The sequence below is a fragment of the Solanum pennellii genome, chromosome 10, assembly GCF_001406875.1.
Source record: "Solanum pennellii chromosome 10, SPENNV200".
Classification (NCBI taxonomy): domain Eukaryota; kingdom Viridiplantae; phylum Streptophyta; class Magnoliopsida; order Solanales; family Solanaceae; genus Solanum; species Solanum pennellii.
In genome coordinates this window covers 3,254,918-3,282,748 of record NC_028646.1, presented here as the reverse complement: position 1 = coordinate 3,282,748, position 27,831 = coordinate 3,254,918, and the positions used below count along the sequence as shown (strand labels likewise).

General features: G+C 29.9%; 3 protein-coding genes, 1 long non-coding RNA gene and 1 other non-coding gene across 8 annotated transcripts; 2 read left to right on the top strand and 3 right to left on the bottom strand.

The window, feature by feature from the left end:
• Positions 1 to 1,627: 1,627 nt before the first annotated feature.
• TRNAR-CCU lies at positions 1,628 to 1,700 on the bottom strand. The gene has a single exon. It is a non-coding gene; the product is annotated as a tRNA-Arg (tRNA).
• A 988-nt stretch (positions 1,701 to 2,688) lies between these two features.
• On the top strand, positions 2,689 to 7,125 carry LOC107032511 (protein NUCLEAR FUSION DEFECTIVE 6, chloroplastic/mitochondrial-like). Of its 4 annotated transcripts, XM_027912238.1 has the most exons (4): positions 2,689 to 2,902; positions 3,097 to 3,221; positions 6,623 to 6,664; positions 6,828 to 7,125. In XM_027912238.1, the coding sequence occupies exons 1-4, from the start codon at positions 2,751 to 2,753 to the stop codon at positions 6,839 to 6,841; spliced, it is 333 nt and encodes a 110-aa protein (XP_027768039.1). In that variant the 5' UTR covers positions 2,689 to 2,750; the 3' UTR covers positions 6,842 to 7,125. The 4 variants fall into 4 exon arrangements, with proteins under 4 accessions (XP_027768039.1, XP_027768038.1, XP_015089600.1 ...); XM_027912237.1 differs by having other exon boundaries at positions 6,623 to 7,125; XM_015234114.2 differs by lacking the exons at positions 6,623 to 6,664; positions 6,828 to 7,125 and adding an exon at positions 6,320 to 6,589.
• Positions 7,126 to 10,698: 3,573 nt separating this feature from the next.
• On the bottom strand, positions 10,699 to 11,846 carry LOC107032458 (ethylene-responsive transcription factor 4-like). The gene has a single exon (XM_015234059.2). The coding sequence runs from the start codon at positions 11,794 to 11,796 to the stop codon at positions 11,125 to 11,127; it is 672 nt and encodes a 223-aa protein (XP_015089545.1). The 5' UTR covers positions 11,797 to 11,846; the 3' UTR covers positions 10,699 to 11,124.
• Positions 11,847 to 13,721: 1,875 nt separating this feature from the next.
• On the top strand, positions 13,722 to 15,293 carry LOC114074383. The gene is made up of 2 exons (XR_003574768.1): positions 13,722 to 14,832; positions 14,996 to 15,293. It is a non-coding gene; the product is annotated as an uncharacterized LOC114074383 (long non-coding RNA).
• A 3,566-nt stretch (positions 15,294 to 18,859) lies between these two features.
• LOC107032445 (ethylene-responsive transcription factor 4-like) lies at positions 18,860 to 20,015 on the bottom strand. The gene has a single exon (XM_015234048.2). The coding sequence runs from the start codon at positions 19,962 to 19,964 to the stop codon at positions 19,293 to 19,295; it is 672 nt and encodes a 223-aa protein (XP_015089534.1). The 5' UTR covers positions 19,965 to 20,015; the 3' UTR covers positions 18,860 to 19,292.
• Positions 20,016 to 27,831: the final 7,816 nt, after the last annotated feature.

Sequence of the window (27,831 nt, the reverse complement as noted above, 5' to 3'; positions counted from 1 at the left end):
CGCAATACAATTCATTGATATCATTTCTATCTCTTATATACACAACCATTTTCCATGGAATTCTTTTTCCAATCATTTATCCTTCTTCTTCTTACTCTTAACTACTCACTTATCTTCATGTCAAATTCATGCTAGAGACAACCAATTCTTTAACAATATCCACACCACCAACATTAACAATGATCATATTGAAAAAGAGAAAAGTAGTAGTAACTCCAAACAAAAACCAAGAACCAAATTTCATGCCTAAAAATGAAAATTGCACAAGGTGTTTATGGTCATGAGTTAGGCCAATTGCCTCCTTGCACCCCCGCAGTTCAAAATCGAATCGAAATTGATAAACCGAACCGATAAAAAAGTTATTGATTTATAGTATTGGGTTATTGGTTTAGTGATTTTGATAACGGTTTTGATTTTTCTTTTTAATCGGGTTATCGGTTCTTAACGGTTAGAAGTTTTTTCTTAACGGGTTAACCGATAATCCCATAGTAAATTAAATAATTATATTTATACCATTTTATATGTAAAGTCCTCGACTCAGAGTTTAATTTCCTACTTTTATTTTTTGTTATCTCAAACACTTGATTATTCTGCAATATAAAAGTGTTTGCTTTTGAGAAAGATGTAACTTGTGAACTCAAGTGCATGTTTATTTGGTTTGTCACCTTGTTTCTAAGTGATTTTCAATGTTTTTTCTTTTGTGTCAAATCTTAACGTTAAACCGATAACCGAACCTATAACGATCAAAAACCGATAAATCAATAACCGATAATCCAATACCTTAATGGTTCTTTAACGGTTTAGTATCTCTACAAACCGATAACCAATAAGCCAACCCGATAAACTTCAAATTCGAACCGAACCGGCCGATACACAACCCTACCCACAACTAACCTTATTCCTAATAACAAGTACCTTCCCAAGAATTACAACTTTTTGGCTTATGAATTTTATGAAATAAGTTCGAATATTTTCAATTAGTCTTTCTCTGTTTCATTAGTATATGAATCTTCATGAAATAAGTTCATAAAGCCTCTTATTATAATGGTAACAATGAGTTAAGCAACTATAACAACAACTACTTGAGCTTTCTTTTTCTAAAAACAATTTTTCAATAGTTTTTTTTCAAAAAAGTAAGTGAGCAACATGTCATTAGTTCCAATCATCATGAGTGTTCATTTATGTTTAGTGGATAAAATGTTATGTATTTTTAATATCTATGTACTGACGATATAAATCATGTTTACAAAATTAAATAATTTATTTGATACTGAAATATCGTAATTGACTCTATGATATGGTGTAATTGTATATATAATTTTTTTAATGAGCGTGAAAAAACTATAAAAATAAAGAAAAGAAATTCTAACAATGACTTATGTTTAGTGGATAAAATGTTAATGTATTCAATATATGTAAAGTCGATATGAAATAACTTATTTGATACTGCAACGTCATAATTGAGCTTATAATATGATACAAGTGTATGTATAGTTTTTCTAATGAACGTAGAGAACACTATTTAAATAGAGTTAATTAAATTTGATTGACATAAATTGAAATATAATTCACCTAATAAACAAAAGGAATTATATTTTTTTTAAAAAAAAATTAAATTAAAGAATAACGCGCCAGGTAGGGGTCGAACCTACGACTTTCTGCTTAGGAAACAGACGCTCTATCCACTGAGCTACAGGCGCTTTGTCGATATATTTATACAGTTTATGCAATTCCTTATTAGTTCGAAAGGAAATCCCTAGTACTATTTGTCAAGATGAAAAAAAATAATAATTATTCGATTGTGATTTTATCAAGCATTATTAAATATGCAGATAGTATGTTTTTTAGTGATGCTTAGTCAAGTAAATACAAAGAGGCGGTTACAAATATCTTGAGTTTATTATTTAAGAAATTGCGGGTATTCAAAGTCTTGTATGATAAAAAAGTGACTAAAATTTATTGACAAGTCTACAAGGTGATAATTAAACTAATTATGTCATATAAAACCACGTTTTGGCCGGTCAAGATTTTCTACATTTGAAACAGAAAAGTTGTAAAAATGAAGATGATGTATATGTTGGCATACTAGAAGAGATACAATCATAAACAAAGATATCAAGGACAAGTTACAAGTGATTTGGATGATAGTTTGAACTTGTGAATAAGAGATGACCATATATAGGAAGTTGCGGAAGACATTTATTGTGATATAAGGTTAGTAGGTACGTTGTAGAGCGTTATTTTGTTTTTCCTTCCATACTATAAGTTTTAACATTACTCTTATAGTTTCTTGTCAAAGGATTTTTGTTTCTATTTGGTGTTTCTTGTACTTTGATTATTGTATTGTTCAGAAGGATTTGATATTTTGTCATGACCTCTTCACTTTTATTACTTTTTTTATATCGCTTTAAATAATTTTTTATTCAATCGAAATCTATAAAAAGCAATCTTTCTACCTTTAGAGTAAAATCTGTGTACATTTTACTCTCCATACATGGTTGTAGTAGTCGTCTAAAAAGAAATTGCCAAACATAACTACTTATAATTTGAATAAGAAAATAATCATATAAGAATATATCATCTTAAATTACTTAATATCGAAATAATATATTTTTTTAAATTAAGATATAAAAATTTGAAAATAAATTTACAATTTGATTCATTTTTGAACAAAATCTTTTTTTTTTTTTTAGATAACCCCCTAAAACCTCAACAAAGCCCTTTTACCTCTGCTAGAAGCCTCAACAAACATGGCCACTATCACCGCCAGGTCCCTCCTCCGCTCCGCCACTTTCTCCGGCCGAACAGCCGCCGTTAGACTTGCCGGAGGCTCCAAGCCGAAGGTCTCCTCCTCTCCTTTTCGTATTCCTTCACAGAAACCCATCGCCGCTCGCATTTTCAGGTCAATTTGCCACAACCCTTCTTTTGTCCATTTTCAGCAATTATTTTAGTATTTATACTTTAATTCTCTTACCTATGCTATTGATCCAGATTGATTAACTATATGCACATATATATATGAAAATTTAATTATTTTTCTCACTAATTTTTGTATATGATATTGATCCAGATCGAATTTTTCTTTGTATTTTGTAGGTTACCTGTTGAAATGAGTTGTGTAATTGTTGAAACGATGTTTCCATATCACACTGCTACGGCTTCAGCATTGCTGAATTCAATGTTATCTGCTACTCCTCGAAGCTATGGTTGGACTCTTGAAGGTAAATTTTACTTCTTTTTGAATTATTGTATGGACACATTACGAGAATTAGTTTGTTGGATGCACGATTATGCGTATATAATGCTCATCAATGTCCTCCCTATGAAGAATTTACATTTGCACTAAAGTTTTTAAAAGATTATGCTATGTAAACTTTTACTTGTTTGGGTATTAGCCTATATTTGCATTGCATCTGCTGCATTTAGGAGTATGAAATGTTTGCATTTGTTTGAGCGTTGAGTGGTTGATGAACCGCTTTGTTAGGGAGTACTACACCCCCAATGTGGTACTCTCCGGCATGAATCCGGATTTAGTCGGGCTCCAATTTGGATACTGGACACCGGATTGGGAACCAAAAAATAAAGATATCAACATATGTTGACATGTTGTTAAGCCTTAAAATATACAATTGATGTTTTTGTTGTGGCTACCTGATTGTAGATTGATGCAGCAATACGTATTTCTTGCAGATTTGTGAATTGTGCAGCTGATATTAATTGTTGATGAGTTAATTTCATAGTAAGCCTCAAGAAAACTAAATCTCATTGTATGTCAGACCAAAAGTTGCTTAGCATATACACTTTTCCTTTCTAGTGTTGTTGTTGAGATGTAAGCGACGTTCTAATACTTGGTATTAAGCTAGATTGCAATGATGATGTATGATGAATGTCAAAGAGTTCTAGTGAGGTTTATATCCATGCGGTTTAAGAGAATAATAGTAGAATACGGAATGAGAACATGGCCTTGACTTGTCGCCTGTGCCTTTTATCTCATTTCATCACAATTGGTAGTGTTAGATAAAGCAATATATTACATGATTTTAGTTTCCTGGAATATTTCTGGAACTTCTAATTATGTCCCTTATGATATATATTTACTCACTTCTAAAAAGATTGTTGTCTTTATTTCTTGTATCCATCTAAGATCTTTTAAGTTCTAATTAGAGCCGTCAATATGGGCTAGGCCCGTTGGGCTGGCCTGGCCTAACCCGGGATTTAATAGGGATGGACTAAGATTTTTGGAGCCCATTTAAGAGAAGGACTTTTTAGCCCGGCCTGGCTAAGCCTGTTGATTTGAGGGGCTTGAGAAATATAGATAGGGTCGGCCCGTGGGCCAATATGAATTAATTAAAAAAATATAATATAATATTAAATTTTAAAATTAAAGAGAGTCTAGACTCAAAATAATTAGGTTAATATTTCTATGGAAAATTGTATATAATAGCAACCTATTAATTCAAATTAAATGCTATAAATATACTTTGATTTAATTGTACCCTATATAGCAAACTATAGCTATTTTCGCCAATCTCCTTGGTGGAATCTCGCTCGCCACTCTCGTTTGGTGGCATACTCGCTCGCCTCTCTCGCTTTTTATACAAACACAAATGTATAAAATGTGTTTGTGTTTGTATAGAGCAAGAGAAAATTGTATAAATACATATATTTTCGTTCCCCTCTCCCATATCTCGCCCGCCACTCTCTGTAATTCGCTCGCCACGTCGCCTCTCACGCTTATACAAACAGAAAGGAAATGTATAAATTGTGTTTCTGTTTGTATAAAGCGAGAGAAGATTTATATACACATGCAAATATATATATATTCATCCTATACACTTATAATTATACAATAAAAATACTCTCATGCCCAGTTTCTTTTGCCTTTCTCTCTTTCTCGTTTTATACAAATTTAAATTGTATATAATTTCTCTCTTTCTCGTTATATACAATTCGATTCAATTGTATATTCACTGCCCAGGTCTTTTTTGTCTTTCTTTCTTTCTCATTTTATACAAATTCAAATTGTATATAATCGTCTTATACACTTATAATTATAAAATACAAATATTCTCCTGCCCAAGTCTCTTTTGCCTTTCTCTCTTTCTCATTTTATATAAATTCAAACTGTATATAATTTCTCTCTTTCTCATTTTATACAATTCGTTTTATACAATTTGCTTCAATTTTATATGTATAACAAATTATACATATATATGTTTGCTATGGAGCGCAATTATGCAAATTTTGCTATAACATAAAAATATGAATTTTGTGTTTGCTATATGTGAAAGTTGTCCTATTTCTATTTATATATTTATTCTTTTACTTGAAAAAAAAAACTTAATAAATATTATAAAGATAATTTTATTTGTGAATTGATTAACAAGTAGTAACATTAACATGATGTAAAATTGTTTTGTCGAAGTTTATGATAATATTTTTAAATTATAATTTATAATTTAATTTAATAATTATAAAAATATATATATTTTTGTAAAGTGGGCTGGCCCAGCAAGCCCGTAGCCCACGTACTCGTTGGTTGGGCCGACCATTTTCTGGCCCACATTAAAAATGGGCTAGCCCGGCCTGGCCTGTAAAATGTCAAAGTCTGTATGGGTTAGCCTGGATGGGGTGGGCTAGCCCATATTGACAGCTCTAGTTCTAATCCATAGAGTTGTAGACTCATTAAGTGACATTGATATGAATAAAAGCCCCTAAAACTGCAAAAGTCTTCTCCTAATCCCAATTGTTTTCTCGTTTTGCTGGGGAGGTAGGGGAGCGGAGCGGATTTCATTTGGTATTCTCTCAAGCTTGTATGCTTGCTCTTTTATTGGACAACCAAAGTTAAAAAGTGAAGTTCTTGTACAAGTTGAAATGCTGGTTATCAACTTACAGAGGCCATAGAGAGAGGGCCACGATAACATAAGATTTTTACTTCTGCTGCACTAGAGTTCTGAGTCTGAACCTCGATTAGTAAATTGTGAACCTGATGAAATAGGACCACTTCCACCATATGGAACATTATCATCCTTGAACAACATATTATGCATTCTCAGATTGAATGCAGACTTCGCGTGATGTATGTGATGTGATTTTTCTGTACTTGTCTGATTAGATTATTTGCAAAGTACTTCTTCTTGTAGATTTTGTGAATCATGTGGCTACGAGATTGTTAAAGAATTAATTTTCTAAATAAGCTCAAGTATCAGTGCACTATGAAGGTCTGAAACTTAGCATATATCTTTTGGCCTTTGTCATCGTAGTTCTTGCTGAATAAAACATATGCTTAGATTCATTCTAATACTTGGTATTCAACCAGATTGCAACGATGATTTATGATGAATGTCAGAAGGTTCACGCGAAGTTTTACCATGCAGTCTATGGACTAAGAGAATGTCTGAACGTAGGGCACGATAGGTGCTCCACAGAAACATATGTTTTCTCCTGTAACTGTCATTTGACTTTTGGTCTAAATGAATACATGTATCGTAGTTTTGATGCTGACCCCAACTTCACTGAATTATGGATCCTACGCGAGTGTTATTTTATGACTCCAAGTATTTATAGAGTTGAACCACTCTTGACTCAACCAAGGATATGTTGTTTTCTTCATTGACAACAGAATTTGCAGGCTCAGCAACTTCAATGAGGATTTTGTCAACAGGTAACCTCGTAGACCCTCTTAATCATGTAACGTTTATACGATGAATGATATTGGTTCTGGCTTCATCGAGTCAACTGCATTTTAAGTTGAAAGATGTAACCACAACCCAATTGTGTACTGTATTTCTCAACCCTGACATACAACAACAACATACTCTGTGTAGTCCCACACGAGTAGGGTCTGAGGAAGGTAATGTGTAGCGATGGACCCTCGGCCCATGCAGTAATGTACTCAACCGGTCAACCCTAAGATTTGTCGAGGAAATCAACATCTTCAAATATAGGGGCAGCTTGGCCTGGATCCCGCTTTCCTTTTTAGCCTATTTCAAAAGGGTCACTTACGTTCTTTTTTCGGTAATTCTTTCATTTCAACTATTTTTCTCGTTGACATGTTTAATACTACGAGATTCAAAAGTGTTTGTTACTTAAACATGGAAAACGGAATCATCATAGGCTAGTCAAGCATTTTTTTTCTGGTTGAGATTACTTTAGTTTAAGCATTAGATAACAATCATTGTGTGTTGAATTGGTCAAACAAATATTTTCCAGTAAAACTCAACTTTTATCAACTTTTATTATTATATTCATCCACGTTCTAATGCCACATATTTCCCCTCAACTTTTCTTTTTTTATTTCCATATACTTTTACTATTTTATTGATAGTTATATAAAATAATAATAATTATGCATGTTGGGATCAAAACAATTGACATGTCCCTAAAATAAGGGGAAAAAACTTTATAGTAAAAGCTACTCCAATATATCTTTTTTATCAATTTTTTTATTTGGACAATGTTTCCTACTTTTGCTAACACGTCAATTTCATTGCCTGTTTTTTCCTCATCAAGACGTGTTAAACTGTTAATTATTCTATAAGCTTTGTAAAAAAAAAAAATATTCTTGTGTCAAAAGGTTAGAAAATTAAAAAGAAAAATAATTATCTTTTTTAAATTTCACTTATTCTTATAAAAGAATTGACGTGACACATCTCTTAAAAAATCTAATCAGCAATGTATTGTATTTATTAAATTAATTTTATTCATAATATTTTAAAACTTCAAATTTGATTTCTATTATTTTATATAATTATTTAAACTAAAAATGTTTTTTTCTTAAAATAATAATAATTTTCTCCTAGTTATTAAAATTAGGAAAAGTAAAATGAAAAGAAGGGCTAATTAATTAAATATATTAGATATAAACTATGGTGAAATTAGTTGAAGTGTTCGAAAATTAATTCGGAAAAAGAAAAATATAAAGGAAATAAAGAAATGTAGTGTACTAGCCGTCCACACTCTTATACCAATAATATATTCTCTTTATGCATCATATCTATATACGCGGAGATTTTTGAGTTTAAATTTTGATTAGGTGAATAATTTTATTTTTATTATTAATTAAAAAATATTATTAGTGAGAGATGATTATTAGATATTAATACGACACAGTTTCAACTTACTGAAGACTTGACTTTGAAATAGAAAATTATAAAGGACACATATTAGAACAGTGTTGATATGTTATAATAGTTATAATTATTCATGTAGTTTCTTATCATTCAATTTTTATTACTCTCTTCTTCCGTTATTATTCATCATGATTATCATATTTTGAGTCAAACTATAAAAACTTTGACTAACACTTTAAGATACATTTTTTATTTATATTAGTATGTAAAAAATTGTAATTTATAGTACTTTTCATATAGTTTTAGAATATCTAATTTTTTTTGTTTAAAATATCGAATTAATGTGATCTAATTTACCTTTAAAAATTAATCAAATTGACTTTTGATAAGCGCAACATGACAAATATTTTCTGACGAAGAGAGTACTATATATTGTTTCTTGTACTTTAGTCATCGTACTATATTTATTGTTTAGGAATTTTATGAGTATTAATTTTATATGAATGAAATAAATGGGGACCAATATTTGAATGAGGTCATTCTAGTTTGATGACTTCAAATAGCTTCCTCTAATATCATTCTTCAAATTATATTCGAAAATATTAAAATGACAGCTACTCTTTAGAATAATATTTATAGCAAGTAATTGATTTCCAACATTTAAAGTGTCTTTCAAAAAAAAAAAAGTTTGTGGTCCTTCCCAATTGCTTCACAACTACAACAGAATTTAAATCAGTGTGTTAGGCCAAATTATAAAAAAAAAATACTAAAACAGTGTGAATAATTTTTAATTTTGACCTTACATTAATTTTTCCTTTTTAAAAGCTTATCAATTGTAGTAGCTACTGATAAATAAACCATATATATATAAAGTGTATTTAAAAAAAATAATTTATTTTTATATTAAGACAAATAAATTAAAAAGAATGTATTAATAATAAAATAAAGAAAAATTTGGTGGACGGCAAAATGAGATGGGGCCCACCCACGAAAAAAGCGGCAGCCGCGTTTTCTCTTACACTTCTCATGTCCGTCTCCACATGTCGGTCCACTTCCTGTCTGCTACTCTGCGTAGTGTGTCTTAGGTACGGAGTCGCTATTATTGTTTAAATTGAAAATTTTGAAAATGAACATGAGGGTCGTTAAGATAGTAAATATTTTTTACTTTTTTTATAAGAAGAAAGTAAAAAGGGTAAAAAAAGAAGTTTTTACTAAAATTTTGGCATAATATATCGTATAATTTTACATATATTTTATGTGATATTTTATATACTCTCTGTTTCTAATCAGTAATCAGTTACTTTTTCTTTTATATTTGTCTTTAATTATTTATTTATTTTAATAAATTAATAAAAAATAAAATAATTTTATTTATTATATCCTTAATTAATTACTTTGAAAAATTTAAAATTTCTTAAAAATCTTAAATTTTTAATCCATGCATTGGTCAAATAAAATTTTTGTTTGATTAGGGACATAGAGAGCACTCCATCTATTTCATAGTAAGTTAAATTTTTGAGGCATTTTATTTTTCAGATTAATTTGTATTCAAGATTACTTTTAAAATGTTCTTTCAGTTTTATCCTTCATTAGTTTGTATTGAAATTAGTGATTAATTAATATTTAATTACTTTAATCATGAATTTGATAATAATTAAATAAAAAATGATAAACTAAATTTACTTATATCTTAATCTACTCTTTTTAAAGGACGTGAAATACCTCAAAATTGACTTAATACTCTTTTTGTCTCTATTTATTGTTCACTTTACAAGTGTCACACATAGTAAGACACCATTGATTATTATAGGTCAGTTACAATTTTATCCTTAACTTAAAAGATTATGCAACTCTCAAGTATAATAAATGTATTTTCTAGTTCCAAAAAGCACGCACAATAGGAAAAAGTATTGTTATCCTTTCTTAATTTGTTAAAATGGACAAGTAAATAGAAACAGATATAAAAAAAATATTATAATAAATAGTAATAAATATTAAAAAAATATGAACAAGTAAATAGAGACGGAGGGAGTATGAAATGAGAGTAACAAATTTATTTAATTTCTCTTTACACACAATGACTTAAATCCTTAAATACTGCTCAAATTACGGCTAAGGGATCTGTTTTTCTCTGTGATTCTCATTAATTAACGTTGTTTTTAAGCTTTAACTACCGGTGTGCTTACTCGAAAACAGATTCTTACCACTATTTATGTCGGGGATCCACCAACAGACAGCTAACATTACATTTTAATTCCAAATTTACCCTCAGGACTCATCGTATAATTTAATAAAATATTCGTATCAATTATTATATTTTAATAAATAAAAATAAACTGAGAAAATACTAACGTAATAAACAAAGAAACATATCCGTATACGTAATGCATTCAAAACTGAATGTACGTATTTGTTACGTTAGCTGCAAAAAGATAAATCATACTTAAATTAAAATAAACAACACAATATCCACGTGGCACAATCTCCACTATCTGCCATTTTCCGTACAATCTAATGGACCACACGTGCCGCACGTTTACCGCAAAACTCTTTTAGCGGTTCTCGCTCGCCGCCGCCTGCTCCTCACATTCCGACCGATTCACAAAAACAAAAAAATACGAACGTATTTACTATTCGAATAATTCCCTCTCGTTTCGATTTATCAAGAATTAACAGAGTGAAATAGAGAATAGTGATAATTTTTTTCAGCTGAAAAAACCGGCAACAATGTATTATAATAACAATATGATAAGGATGATCTAATGGAAACAACAGCTTGGCAAAATCAAATAGATTTGTTGTTTTTCTGTTGCAAAAAAGGGTAAAAATAGATCAGCCCTTCTTGATATTGACATCGGCGGTGATTAATCGTCGCCGGCGGCGACGGCGGCAGCAGCAACGGCGATGGCTCTTCAGTTTTCTATCATCTATATATCTAATTCTATATACTTTTTTTTTCCTTTTCTGTTTAAATTAAAAAGGAAATTGTACTAAATTAAAAATGTTTCTCGCAAAATATCACCGATCGTCTTCATCGTCGACTCTGGTGATGTCACATGTTTTCCGGTGGAGGAAAGTTGAGATCCAGATTTAAACCGGCGGTTGTTGATTTCACGTCAACACGCATAAAATCAATCACCGTTGATGAATCAGAGTAACCACCACCACCGAGGTAATCTACCGTTTTCTTCCGATTTGTTTCTAAATTTATAACTCCGGCGCGTGCAAGTGCTTCTATATAGTACATATGATTCACCGCCGGTACCGAACCGGTAAAACCTCCACCGGAGCTCGGGAACTTAACCGTATGATGATTAAACCCGCCGATTGATCCACATAGACTTAGATCTAACGGCGATGATGAATCAACCATAACCGGACTCGACGACTCAACAGTACTAGTCTGACTCGGACTCCGATTGATTTCATTTTTCACAGCGAATTTCAGATCTTCCTCTTTTTCCTTTTCTAATTGAGGAAAATTCGTTTTCGCTTTAACTCCACGAAATTCTCTAGCAGCGTTATCATAAGCTCTAGCCGCCTCTTCCGCAGTATCGAAAGTACCTAACCAAACCCTACTTTTTTTCCCAGGATCTCTTATCTCCGCCGCGTATCTCCCCCATGGCCTCTTCCTTACACCTCTATAATGCACCTCTTTCGAAATTCCATTTAAATTCACCATTGCCATAGCTGTGACTGCACCAATTTTTTCCTTAGGCGCCATAGCTAATTCAAAATGTTACAGAGATGAAGAAAATGGAGAAAGGGGAAGAGAGATTATATAGGAAAAATTTGACTAATGAGAAATAGCCGCCCCCATGGGTTTTTGTGGGGCCCTTCTTTTTTCTACAAAATGTGGGGCCTAGTCAGTTACGTGACATTTGTGTGCTTGATGGCGGCAGACTCTTGTGTTTTTTTTTTACATTTTTATTTAATAAACAAATGACAAATACTATATATTTATTATTTTTTAATAAAATATATACGTTACCAAAGAAAACAACTTTTCCTATCCATTTACAATAGTTATAATTAATTATTATAATATATACATGCTATACTCCAGAGTCCAGAGTTTTAATTTAAGAAAATTATCTACAATAAACAATAACGCATAATCTTAAGGGTAAGTAATTTATTACAATCAATTACTATATTTATTAGTGTTTATTTACTTTTTAAGTTGACCAAACAAATAAAAGGGGAAAAAAAGAAAAAATATGACATATTCTTCGTTATATTTTTGGTATTTGATGTTTGTCATCTAAAAATTAAAGCGTCTGTACACCCTTTGTACTAGCAGATATACATATGTCATAATTTTATCTATAGATTTTGTTAGGATCGAATCCACACACACACTTGATGAATGAAGGACACAAGAACTTTCGAGAGAGAGATGAGAGATCTAGAGAGAGAAACCAATAGTTCGTGGTAACACCCGTGGGTAAACTTCCACGGCGGTGGGGTATATTAATAATTCAGAGTATGAACAGTTACACAGAATAAATGGAAAACGAACAGTACAACCTAAAATTTGGCAGTACATCAAATATTAATGAGGCTCCACAACCTAACAGATTTGACATTTATTAAATATCGAATCAATGAATAAGAACTAAAGTGAAGGACATATATGTTATAGTTTTTTTTAATAGCAGGGAAACTAAAAGTCGAGAGTAACATTGAATGTATTGCTAAAGTTGATCGAGAATTTAGGGGTATATTTCACGTATGTTTGTCGGAGAAGATATGAGAAAGCTTGAGAGATAATGGACAGGTGGCAGATAATTGGTAAGTGTGGGGGAAAACGGTGACAAAACCGGGTTGAACCGGGTTTGTCGGCTAAGCTTCAGGTACTCCGCCGCGTGGTATGGATCCGTTTTTTCCTTACAATTTTCATTAATGGTATTTGGGTCCCACATTTGACGTGGGGTCCATTATATTTTTTGACCAATGAGAATTTGACACGACATATTTGTAGAAAAAATTTAAAGTAGGNAATTTAAATTGTATATAATTTCTCTCTTTCTCGTTATATACAATTCGATTCAATTGTATATTCACTGCCCAGGTCTTTTTTGTCTTTCTTTCTTTCTCATTTTATACAAATTCAAATTGTATATAATCGTCTTATACACTTATAATTATAAAATACAAATATTCTCCTGCCCAAGTCTCTTTTGCCTTTCTCTCTTTCTCATTTTATATAAATTCAAACTGTATATAATTTCTCTCTTTCTCATTTTATACAATTCGTTTTATACAATTTGCTTCAATTTTATATGTATAACAAATTATACATATATATGTTTGCTATGGAGCGCAATTATGCAAATTTTGCTATAACATAAAAATATGAATTTTGTGTTTGCTATATGTGAAAGTTGTCCTATTTCTATTTATATATTTATTCTTTTACTTGAAAAAAAAAACTTAATAAATATTATAAAGATAATTTTATTTGTGAATTGATTAACAAGTAGTAACATTAACATGATGTAAAATTGTTTTGTCGAAGTTTATGATAATATTTTTAAATTATAATTTATAATTTAATTTAATAATTATAAAAATATATATATTTTTGTAAAGTGGGCTGGCCCAGCAAGCCCGTAGCCCACGTACTCGTTGGTTGGGCCGACCATTTTCTGGCCCACATTAAAAATGGGCTAGCCCGGCCTGGCCTGTAAAATGTCAAAGTCTGTATGGGTTAGCCTGGATGGGGTGGGCTAGCCCATATTGACAGCTCTAGTTCTAATCCATAGAGTTGTAGACTCATTAAGTGACATTGATATGAATAAAAGCCCCTAAAACTGCAAAAGTCTTCTCCTAATCCCAATTGTTTTCTCGTTTTGCTGGGGAGGTAGGGGAGCGGAGCGGATTTCATTTGGTATTCTCTCAAGCTTGTATGCTTGCTCTTTTATTGGACAACCAAAGTTAAAAAGTGAAGTTCTTGTACAAGTTGAAATGCTGGTTATCAACTTACAGAGGCCATAGAGAGAGGGCCACGATAACATAAGATTTTTACTTCTGCTGCACTAGAGTTCTGAGTCTGAACCTCGATTAGTAAATTGTGAACCTGATGAAATAGGACCACTTCCACCATATGGAACATTATCATCCTTGAACAACATATTATGCATTCTCAGATTGAATGCAGACTTCGCGTGATGTATGTGATGTGATTTTTCTGTACTTGTCTGATTAGATTATTTGCAAAGTACTTCTTCTTGTAGATTTTGTGAATCATGTGGCTACGAGATTGTTAAAGAATTAATTTTCTAAATAAGCTCAAGTATCAGTGCACTATGAAGGTCTGAAACTTAGCATATATCTTTTGGCCTTTGTCATCGTAGTTCTTGCTGAATAAAACATATGCTTAGATTCATTCTAATACTTGGTATTCAACCAGATTGCAACGATGATTTATGATGAATGTCAGAAGGTTCACGCGAAGTTTTACCATGCAGTCTATGGACTAAGAGAATGTCTGAACGTAGGGCACGATAGGTGCTCCACAGAAACATATGTTTTCTCCTGTAACTGTCATTTGACTTTTGGTCTAAATGAATACATGTATCGTAGTTTTGATGCTGACCCCAACTTCACTGAATTATGGATCCTACGCGAGTGTTATTTTATGACTCCAAGTATTTATAGAGTTGAACCACTCTTGACTCAACCAAGGATATGTTGTTTTCTTCATTGACAACAGAATTTGCAGGCTCAGCAACTTCAATGAGGATTTTGTCAACAGGTAACCTCGTAGACCCTCTTAATCATGTAACGTTTATACGATGAATGATATTGGTTCTGGCTTCATCGAGTCAACTGCATTTTAAGTTGAAAGATGTAACCACAACCCAATTGTGTACTGTATTTCTCAACCCTGACATACAACAACAACATACTCTGTGTAGTCCCACACGAGTAGGGTCTGAGGAAGGTAATGTGTAGCGATGGACCCTCGGCCCATGCAGTAATGTACTCAACCGGTCAACCCTAAGATTTGTCGAGGAAATCAACATCTTCAAATATAGGGGCAGCTTGGCCTGGATCCCGCTTTCCTTTTTAGCCTATTTCAAAAGGGTCACTTACGTTCTTTTTTCGGTAATTCTTTCATTTCAACTATTTTTCTCGTTGACATGTTTAATACTACGAGATTCAAAAGTGTTTGTTACTTAAACATGGAAAACGGAATCATCATAGGCTAGTCAAGCATTTTTTTTCTGGTTGAGATTACTTTAGTTTAAGCATTAGATAACAATCATTGTGTGTTGAATTGGTCAAACAAATATTTTCCAGTAAAACTCAACTTTTATCAACTTTTATTATTATATTCATCCACGTTCTAATGCCACATATTTCCCCTCAACTTTTCTTTTTTTATTTCCATATACTTTTACTATTTTATTGATAGTTATATAAAATAATAATAATTATGCATGTTGGGATCAAAACAATTGACATGTCCCTAAAATAAGGGGAAAAAACTTTATAGTAAAAGCTACTCCAATATATCTTTTTTATCAATTTTTTTATTTGGACAATGTTTCCTACTTTTGCTAACACGTCAATTTCATTGCCTGTTTTTTCCTCATCAAGACGTGTTAAACTGTTAATTATTCTATAAGCTTTGTAAAAAAAAAAAATATTCTTGTGTCAAAAGGTTAGAAAATTAAAAAGAAAAATAATTATCTTTTTTAAATTTCACTTATTCTTATAAAAGAATTGACGTGACACATCTCTTAAAAAATCTAATCAGCAATGTATTGTATTTATTAAATTAATTTTATTCATAATATTTTAAAACTTCAAATTTGATTTCTATTATTTTATATAATTATTTAAACTAAAAATGTTTTTTTCTTAAAATAATAATAATTTTCTCCTAGTTATTAAAATTAGGAAAAGTAAAATGAAAAGAAGGGCTAATTAATTAAATATATTAGATATAAACTATGGTGAAATTAGTTGAAGTGTTCGAAAATTAATTCGGAAAAAGAAAAATATAAAGGAAATAAAGAAATGTAGTGTACTAGCCGTCCACACTCTTATACCAATAATATATTCTCTTTATGCATCATATCTATATACGCGGAGATTTTTGAGTTTAAATTTTGATTAGGTGAATAATTTTATTTTTATTATTAATTAAAAAATATTATTAGTGAGAGATGATTATTAGATATTAATACGACACAGTTTCAACTTACTGAAGACTTGACTTTGAAATAGAAAATTATAAAGGACACATATTAGAACAGTGTTGATATGTTATAATAGTTATAATTATTCATGTAGTTTCTTATCATTCAATTTTTATTACTCTCTTCTTCCGTTATTATTCATCATGATTATCATATTTTGAGTCAAACTATAAAAACTTTGACTAACACTTTAAGATACATTTTTTATTTATATTAGTATGTAAAAAATTGTAATTTATAGTACTTTTCATATAGTTTTAGAATATCTAATTTTTTTTGTTTAAAATATCGAATTAATGTGATCTAATTTACCTTTAAAAATTAATCAAATTGACTTTTGATAAGCGCAACATGACAAATATTTTCTGACGAAGAGAGTACTATATATTGTTTCTTGTACTTTAGTCATCGTACTATATTTATTGTTTAGGAATTTTATGAGTATTAATTTTATATGAATGAAATAAATGGGGACCAATATTTGAATGAGGTCATTCTAGTTTGATGACTTCAAATAGCTTCCTCTAATATCATTCTTCAAATTATATTCGAAAATATTAAAATGACAGCTACTCTTTAGAATAATATTTATAGCAAGTAATTGATTTCCAACATTTAAAGTGTCTTTCAAAAAAAAAAAAGTTTGTGGTCCTTCCCAATTGCTTCACAACTACAACAGAATTTAAATCAGTGTGTTAGGCCAAATTATAAAAAAAAAATACTAAAACAGTGTGAATAATTTTTAATTTTGACCTTACATTAATTTTTCCTTTTTAAAAGCTTATCAATTGTAGTAGCTACTGATAAATAAACCATATATATATAAAGTGTATTTAAAAAAAATAATTTATTTTTATATTAAGACAAATAAATTAAAAAGAATGTATTAATAATAAAATAAAGAAAAATTTGGTGGACGGCAAAATGAGATGGGGCCCACCCACGAAAAAAGCGGCAGCCGCGTTTTCTCTTACACTTCTCATGTCCGTCTCCACATGTCGGTCCACTTCCTGTCTGCTACTCTGCGTAGTGTGTCTTAGGTACGGAGTCGCTATTATTGTTTAAATTGAAAATTTTGAAAATGAACATGAGGGTCGTTAAGATAGTAAATATTTTTTACTTTTTTTATAAGAAGAAAGTAAAAAGGGTAAAAAAAGAAGTTTTTACTAAAATTTTGGCATAATATATCGTATAATTTTACATATATTTTATGTGATATTTTATATACTCTCTGTTTCTAATCAGTAATCAGTTACTTTTTCTTTTATATTTGTCTTTAATTATTTATTTATTTTAATAAATTAATAAAAAATAAAATAATTTTATTTATTATATCCTTAATTAATTACTTTGAAAAATTTAAAATTTCTTAAAAATCTTAAATTTTTAATCCATGCATTGGTCAAATAAAATTTTTGTTTGATTAGGGACATAGAGAGCACTCCATCTATTTCATAGTAAGTTAAATTTTTGAGGCATTTTATTTTTCAGATTAATTTGTATTCAAGATTACTTTTAAAATGTTCTTTCAGTTTTATCCTTCATTAGTTTGTATTGAAATTAGTGATTAATTAATATTTAATTACTTTAATCATGAATTTGATAATAATTAAATAAAAAATGATAAACTAAATTTACTTATATCTTAATCTACTCTTTTTAAAGGACGTGAAATACCTCAAAATTGACTTAATACTCTTTTTGTCTCTATTTATTGTTCACTTTACAAGTGTCACACATAGTAAGACACCATTGATTATTATAGGTCAGTTACAATTTTATCCTTAACTTAAAAGATTATGCAACTCTCAAGTATAATAAATGTATTTTCTAGTTCCAAAAAGCACGCACAATAGGAAAAAGTATTGTTATCCTTTCTTAATTTGTTAAAATGGACAAGTAAATAGAAACAGATATAAAAAAAATATTATAATAAATAGTAATAAATATTAAAAAAATATGAACAAGTAAATAGAGACGGAGGGAGTATGAAATGAGAGTAACAAATTTATTTAATTTCTCTTTACACACAATGACTTAAATCCTTAAATACTGCTCAAATTACGGCTAAGGGATCTGTTTTTCTCTGTGATTCTCATTAATTAACGTTGTTTTTAAGCTTTAACTACCGGTGTGCTTACTCGAAAACAGATTCTTACCACTATTTATGTCGGGGATCCACCAACAGACAGCTAACATTACATTTTAATTCCAAATTTACCCTCAGGACTCATCGTATAATTTAATAAAATATTCGTATCAATTATTATATTTTAATAAATAAAAATAAACTGAGAAAATACTAACGTAATAAACAAAGAAACATATCCGTATACGTAATGCATTCAAAACTGAATGTACGTATTTGTTACGTTAGCTGCAAAAAGATAAATCATACTTAAATTAAAATAAACAACACAATATCCACGTGGCACAATCTCCACTATCTGCCATTTTCCGTACAATCTAATGGACCACACGTGCCGCACGTTTACCGCAAAACTCTTTTAGCGGTTCTCGCTCGCCGCCGCCTGCTCCTCACATTCCGACCGATTCACAAAAACAAAAAAATACGAACGTATTTACTATTCGAATAATTCCCTCTCGTTTCGATTTATCAAGAATTAACAGAGTGAAATAGAGAATAGTGATAATTTTTTTCAGCTGAAAAAACCGGCAACAATGTATTATAATAACAATATGATAAGGATGATCTAATGGAAACAACAGCTTGGCAAAATCAAATAGATTTGTTGTTTTTCTGTTGCAAAAAAGGGTAAAAATAGATCAGCCCTTCTTGATATTGACATCGGCGGTGATTAATCGTCGCCGGCGGCGACGGCGGCAGCAGCAACGGCGATGGCTCTTCAGTTTTCTATCATCTATATATCTAATTCTATATACTTTTTTTTTCCTTTTCTGTTTAAATTAAAAAGGAAATTGTACTAAATTAAAAATGTTTCTCGCAAAATATCACCGATCGTCTTCATCGTCGACTCTGGTGATGTCACATGTTTTCCGGTGGAGGAAAGTTGAGATCCAGATTTAAACCGGCGGTTGTTGATTTCACGTCAACACGCATAAAATCAATCACCGTTGATGAATCAGAGTAACCACCACCACCGAGGTAATCTACCGTTTTCTTCCGATTTGTTTCTAAATTTATAACTCCGGCGCGTGCAAGTGCTTCTATATAGTACATATGATTCACCGCCGGTACCGAACCGGTAAAACCTCCACCGGAGCTCGGGAACTTAACCGTATGATGATTAAACCCGCCGATTGATCCACATAGACTTAGATCTAACGGCGATGATGAATCAACCATAACCGGACTCGACGACTCAACAGTACTAGTCTGACTCGGACTCCGATTGATTTCATTTTTCACAGCGAATTTCAGATCTTCCTCTTTTTCCTTTTCTAATTGAGGAAAATTCGTTTTCGCTTTAACTCCACGAAATTCTCTAGCAGCGTTATCATAAGCTCTAGCCGCCTCTTCCGCAGTATCGAAAGTACCTAACCAAACCCTACTTTTTTTCCCAGGATCTCTTATCTCCGCCGCGTATCTCCCCCATGGCCTCTTCCTTACACCTCTATAATGCACCTCTTTCGAAATTCCATTTAAATTCACCATTGCCATAGCTGTGACTGCACCAATTTTTTCCTTAGGCGCCATAGCTAATTCAAAATGTTACAGAGATGAAGAAAATGGAGAAAGGGGAAGAGAGATTATATAGGAAAAATTTGACTAATGAGAAATAGCCGCCCCCATGGGTTTTTGTGGGGCCCTTCTTTTTTCTACAAAATGTGGGGCCTAGTCAGTTACGTGACATTTGTGTGCTTGATGGCGGCAGACTCTTGTGTTTTTTTTTTACATTTTTATTTAATAAACAAATGACAAATACTATATATTTATTATTTTTTAATAAAATATATACGTTACCAAAGAAAACAACTTTTCCTATCCATTTACAATAGTTATAATTAATTATTATAATATATACATGCTATACTCCAGAGTCCAGAGTTTTAATTTAAGAAAATTATCTACAATAAACAATAACGCATAATCTTAAGGGTAAGTAATTTATTACAATCAATTACTATATTTATTAGTGTTTATTTACTTTTTAAGTTGACCAAACAAATAAAAGGGGAAAAAAAGAAAAAATATGACATATTCTTCGTTATATTTTTGGTATTTGATGTTTGTCATCTAAAAATTAAAGCGTCTGTACACCCTTTGTACTAGCAGATATACATATGTCATAATTTTATCTATAGATTTTGTTAGGATCGAATCCACACACACACTTGATGAATGAAGGACACAAGAACTTTCGAGAGAGAGATGAGAGATCTAGAGAGAGAAACCAATAGTTCGTGGTAACACCCGTGGGTAAACTTCCACGGCGGTGGGGTATATTAATAATTCAGAGTATGAACAGTTACACAGAATAAATGGAAAACGAACAGTACAACCTAAAATTTGGCAGTACATCAAATATTAATGAGGCTCCACAACCTAACAGATTTGACATTTATTAAATATCGAATCAATGAATAAGAACTAAAGTGAAGGACATATATGTTATAGTTTTTTTTAATAGCAGGGAAACTAAAAGTCGAGAGTAACATTGAATGTATTGCTAAAGTTGATCGAGAATTTAGGGGTATATTTCACGTATGTTTGTCGGAGAAGATATGAGAAAGCTTGAGAGATAATGGACAGGTGGCAGATAATTGGTAAGTGTGGGGGAAAACGGTGACAAAACCGGGTTGAACCGGGTTTGTCGGCTAAGCTTCAGGTACTCCGCCGCGTGGTATGGATCCGTTTTTTCCTTACAATTTTCATTAATGGTATTTGGGTCCCACATTTGACGTGGGGTCCATTATATTTTTTGACCAATGAGAATTTGACACGACATATTTGTAGAAAAAATTTAAAGTAGGCGTGTCTGCGGATAACTAAAGCCGGCAAGTCCGCCCATCGTTCTCTATAAAACCAGCAGGATTCTATTTTATCACTCACGCGCTCACTCCAGCGCGTGTCGACACATTTCTATTTATTTTTTTTTATATTTTTTTTTGGAGAATAAAAAACGTAATTTCAAAATTATGTATAGATATTAAATGAGATTATATAAAAAATTTCAAGTACAAATATAAATATAAAAAAAATAATAAATTTATTCGAATCCACAAATTTCACGTAGCTCCGCCTCTACTAAGCGATGGAGGTGCTAACAATAAACTAAGGAAAAAAAATTGAAAATGCAAAAATAAAGTGTAGTGTGTTGGTTATGTAAACTGGAGGCCAAATTAGGCAATATATTTAATTAATAGTAGTATTAATTATAGCGCTACAAAGATTCGATCGGCTGATATTGACCCAATAAGACTTAAAAAATTTCATTACATAAAACTCGTTTCTAATAATAATATTTCCAATTATTTAAATTTTAAATTTAAAATATAATTATCTCAATCATTCAATCGCGATCCAAGTTATATATTAATTAACCCATTATCACTAGCTGTCAACAGTTAACTATTTTCTCTTACATAACATATAGTAGAAATTCTAATTAAGTGCCACGCAACACACACCATATTATATATATATTTTTCTGAAAATGTATTATGGGTTCAACTGATCATAAAGTTTTTGCTTTTTAAATATAAAATAGATATATATATATATGTGAACAATTATTCAAGTTAAATAATATATATATATATATATAGCTAGTCCTTAAAATAAATTCATATCATCGTTCACCTCTATGTTGCTTCAATATTTTTTTATTTCTTGCTTTATATTAAAATTTAATAAATATTACAATATTTATTTTGAACGTAATTATTCTAATGAAACTTTTTTTATTTTCAAAATTTGAACTCGAAAATATTTATATTTAACTATCTCATCTAATTTATGTTTGGTCTGATTCTGACATTTGAATAATATACACAATATTATCACATGATTCTTTTAGATATATAACAAATGATTTTTCGGCGATACTAGTGATTATATCACATAATTAATTTATTGATATGTGTGTATAAATATTTTTATATTATATACTTTGTGAGGCGGCTGAAAAGGCTCCACAAAATTATTGTGCTATTTTTTGGGAATATATTTAAAAATATGATTGCCTTTGACGATCTGTTACAACATTTTTCTGCTGTAGATACATTATTAAACTATATAATATAATATTCCAAGAATCTTTTATTTAATTTGTATATTACATTTTTCTCTTTTATATTAAAATAAAAGATAAATCTCTCAATAAATGCTTGGATTATCTTGTTCTCTTTTTTTAAATTGTCAATAAAACGTTTAATATGACAATTTTTGAATAATGTAATATTCACACAAGCACACGGCATAAAAGATATTATTAGTGTTTAAATATGTATTTTAGTAGTAATTAGAAATTTTTATATAAAGTCTCTAACGATATTAATTTTAATGATAATTAACTGATAATGGTAAAGATGTTAACATTTTTTATTAATATTAATATTTATTATCGTTAAAAATTATTTTATTATAACATCACTAGGTACATAACTTAATCGAGAGGTACTTACGTACCGATAAGAATTTGAGTCCGAAGCCTAAAGGATATAAAATATTAACAAAAATTTCAAAACGGTATATAAAATTATTTTAAGCAAAACGGCAAAATCGCTGGAACAACAGCGATTTACTCCATCGGAAAAAGCAAAATCGCTGCTACTGCAGCGATTTTACAAAATGTGAATTTTTTTTTAAAAAAAATTCAAATCGCTACCTAGATAGCGATTTTCAATTTTATTTTAAATTTTTTTTTTTTGAAAATCGCTGCCTAGGCAGCGATTTCCATTTTTTTTTACAAAAAATAAAATTTAAAGGCAGCGATTTTCAAACAAATTTATTTATTTATTTTTTAAAAAAAGTAAATCGCTGCCACTTTTTTTTAAAATTGAAAATCTCTGCCAGCGATTTTCAAAAAAAAAAAAAGAAAAAAAAGAATCACATTTTGCAAAATCGTGCTTTTTCCGGTGGAGTAAATTGTTGTTGTTCCAGCGATTTTGCCGTTTTGGTTAATATAAAATTTTATATATCGTTTTAAAATTTTTATTAATATTTTATACCCTTTAGATTTCAAACTCATAAAAATTTGTGCCAATATTAAATATCTATTTAACTAAATTTAAATGCTTTTCGTTGAACAAATTGAAGTTAGTATATGTACTTGAATTACCTTGTACGTACGATCGAAAAATGTCACATGTAATTAAGATAATGAATGATATATGGTCCTGTCAAAATTGTGTCCACAAATAAAGAATTATTTCTTGTCCACTTATAAAAATGTGACAACCTCAAGTTTTGTGAACAACCAAACACTTCTTAATTAGTTACATGTTTCATATTTGATTTTTTAAGGTTGAATTTATCGATGTCTTAAAGTTAGCACTATTTTTCTTAGATATCTTATGAAGAGTTGCGATATTATTGTTTTGATATTTTTTTGATAATTTTTCAAATATATAAAGTATGTATAGTATCTTTGTTGTTAATGTGTTAAAATAATGAATTAAACGAAGATATATGATACGAATATAAATAATAATGCTCAAATAATGATTTTTAAGTAGAAAAAATGACCATTGAGCTTGATGACATGTGATATTTTAAGCTCGAATAATATATTTTTTTTCTTGCACAAAATTCATCACTAATTCACTCATGCCTAACTAGTCGTCTTCTCCGCCACCATCTAAATCATGTAGGCTGAAATTTACTTATTTATAGTTGACATCATTAAACCTTTTCATTATTGAAAAAGTTTAAGTTTGGAAAATGATAGCTAAAAAATGGAGAAGAAGAATTTTATTTTAAAAAATAATGAAATAAAGCCCTCACGCGCAGTTAGTGTGTGTATAACACTCACCATGTCATATCAACAAAAAATGTTGAAATGATATAACGGGATTGTACATAAGATGTCTAAAAGGAACAAAGCTCGGTTAAGGTGTCTTAAGTGATACTTGATGCCAACTTGGGTCACCAATGTGCTTAGCCTTGTTTTAACGTAACAATTAATATGTATATAACTGATAAAGATTGTGGTGGAGTGATAAGTACTCCTTCAGTCTCAATCAAAGTCCTCGAGTTTGAATCCCCCAGAGTATCCAATCAAACTATAGTATATATGTTTAGTGTATGTCACTTTCAATGACAATAATGGTTGCTTCTCCATTATACATAGGCAGGATGATGTGCCTTGTTTATGTGGTCAGAGCCGGAGCTAAAATTTTCAATAAGGAGTTCAAAATTGTAGAAATAAGTAGCCGAAGTGGGTTCAATATCTACTATATATATATAAATCTATTTTAACCATATATAAATAATATAGTTTTCTGTCGAAGGAGGATCGGATGAACCCTACGTTAAGGATAGCTCCGCCCCTGCATGTGTTTGTTGAAAATGAAAGTAATATATAAACGTGATATTTAATTTATGTATTTCAATTTGGATGTATGTCCACGAATAGGAAATAAAAGAAAGTAGGAAGCTATACAAGATGTATTTTTCATTAACTTTTTTTTCGAGGTGTATATATCCAGGTTTTGAGAGAAATAATTTTTCTAGAGTAATCTAAGCTATTCTCGTAAACTTAAAAAAAAAAAAACTATAAATACACGAAGAAATATTTTTTAAAAGTTGGTCGTATACTAATTATTGTTTAGAAATAATTTTTAAATTGATTAACTTTTTTTTAAATAAAATACGTTAATTTTAGAAATTCATTTTCATACTTTCACATGCGTAATTAGTTTTTAACTTTGAAATTTTACATCCTCTTAACTACATATTTTAGAAAGGATTTATAAATATAACTATTTTTGTATATTGAAATATGACAGATTAAGGGCCCGTTTGGATGGGCTTAATAAAAGCAGCTTTAAAAAAGTACTTTTGAAAGTGCTGAAACTTATTTTTAAAATAAGCAGTTATGCGTTTGGATAAAAGTGCTGAAGTTGTTATGCCAAACGTGAAAAGGGAAAAATAGAAGAAAGAGATGTTAGAGTTATATGGATAATTTGGAGATTGTATAAAAATATTAAGGGAAAAAACATAAAAATGTGGTCAACTTAAAACAGCTTATAAGCTAAAAAAAAAAAAAGCACCCCTGCCCCAGCTTTTAACTTTTGGCTTAAAATAAGTTTTTTTTAACTTAAAAAAAGCTGTTTTGAGTATTGCCAAACAGTCAAATAAGTCAAAAATCAGCTTTTAAGTCAGTTTGACCAACTTTTAAGCTGAGCCAAACAGGCTCTAAAAGTTGTTAAAAGATGACCAATATTTTTTATTTTTAATTAAAAAAATTGATTACGAATTAAACATGAATAATATAAATGATTTTTGTTTCTATAGAACAATTTACTCTTTTCAATTTTTTTTTTGTTATGTATGTAATTTTTAATGATAAAAAAATTCGTAGTTGCTATTCTTTAAGTATGCACAAGATAAACTTTAATCTTATGCAATAGTTCGTAAACCACATAAAAAGAAGTAAATTATATTAGGCAAACTGCATGCGATTGGCTTGATTCAAAAAAGTTAACCCCTTGCTATCATAGGATAAGGAATTTCAAATTTAATACCTCTAATATAAAAATCTCAAATTAAACCATTTGAGCCATTTCAAAAGATTAACGCAAATTGAATCAAAATTTAATATAAATATCAAATATCATCTAAAAATTAAAACTTTTTATAAAAGTTCAAATTAAATATAGTAACATCCTCCTTTATTAAGAATGACAAATGATTCAGAGTATATATCTTTTTTTTTCCCATTCATTCAGAGGATACATCCAATTGTAACATCAAATTGTATGAAATTTGAACCAATCAAACAAAAAATTTACTACCATCTAGTATTTATATTAAATTGTTTATTATTATATTAATTTATAATATAAAGGCAAAAATATACATTCTATTGTTCAAACTAATTATATTTTCGTCGAATATAAAATAACAACGCGAATTTAACGTAATCACATGATAATTAAATGATAAAAGAATTAGTAATTATGATAAATTTGTGAATGTTTACCAGCAAATAAGTTTAATCTCCTCCATTACTGTTACTTGTCAAATATTTTTTAAAATTTGATTTCTTTTTTTAATTGTTATTTTTGACAAATTAAAAAAGGATAATTGTTTTTTCATATTATACCTTAATTTATTAACATGGAGTTAATATTTTTTTAAAATATAATTAGTGATTATGTTTAAGACTTTATCAATTACTATAGAGATTATTATCTTGCTATTAATGTATTTTCCCTATTTGAAATTTTAATTATTGATGTGAGAGTGGCTAGAAAAAGGTTCCACTAAATAATTGCTTGATTAAGATAGCATTGCATAATTGACTTTAATTTGCAAATACTTTTTTAAGTCAGCTTAGTTTTATCCTTTTCTTTTTTCAATATTAAATGTTAGTATAGTCTCTTTACAATATATGTCTTATTGTTTGGATTAATTAGTTAATTATATCTTTGGGAACCACTAATTGGAAAAATGATTCAGCCCATTTTCCTAATGTTTAATTTACATTTTTAATTTTTCATTCGATATTTGATATTTTATTATTTAACGTACCTTTTTATCTTTTTGTCTCCATCCTTGTAGCCTATCTCCACAGTCCACACCATCACAATTATTTTTCATGGTATTTGTAAAATGGCCAAATACATAAACAGATCCTTAAACTTGTTGGTTTTTTCCCTCAGGTACCTCAACTACGTCATTTTCCTATTGAATCATTGAACCCCCATAATTTGTTCCGTTTAAACAAACACTATTGTCTGATGTGGAACCAGATTTGTGAGGGGTATTGATAGAGGATACATATGTTGTTCTAGAACTCATTAATCCAATTGATAATGAAAATGTTCGAGAATAATTGTGTTTTACTTAAGTCATTTGAACACATTAGAAAACAAATGAGACTAACACGGTTTGTCTTCATTTCTTCAATCAAAATTATCACAATTCGAACACAATTGAAGGCATTTACAATAGAAAAGCCGATCAAAATCAACCAACAGTGTTTTAAAGGAACAAATTATGAGCGGTTTAATGATTCAGTAGAAAAATGACGTAGTTAAGGTACTCGAGGGAAAAATCCCAACAAGTTTAAGGATTTGTTTATGTATTTGGCCTTGTAAAATTTATTCCTTTTAGGTAGGTATCTAACATAATTTATTTTTCTAGAAAATAATTTTCCTCCTATATTCGAACATATATTAATGTTGTGATTGGTATATAAGAGAGAATTTTTTTAATTTTTTATATTTAGTTGATTTTTTTTGGAAAACACTTTCTCGAACAAATTAAGTTTTTTTAAAAAAAAGGAAAACAATCACTTTTTTTACGAAAGTAAGTTGACCATCGATCCCACCCTATACGCTCAACTTATCCCCTTCTACCTTATAATTTTTTACTAAATTATATATAAATTTTT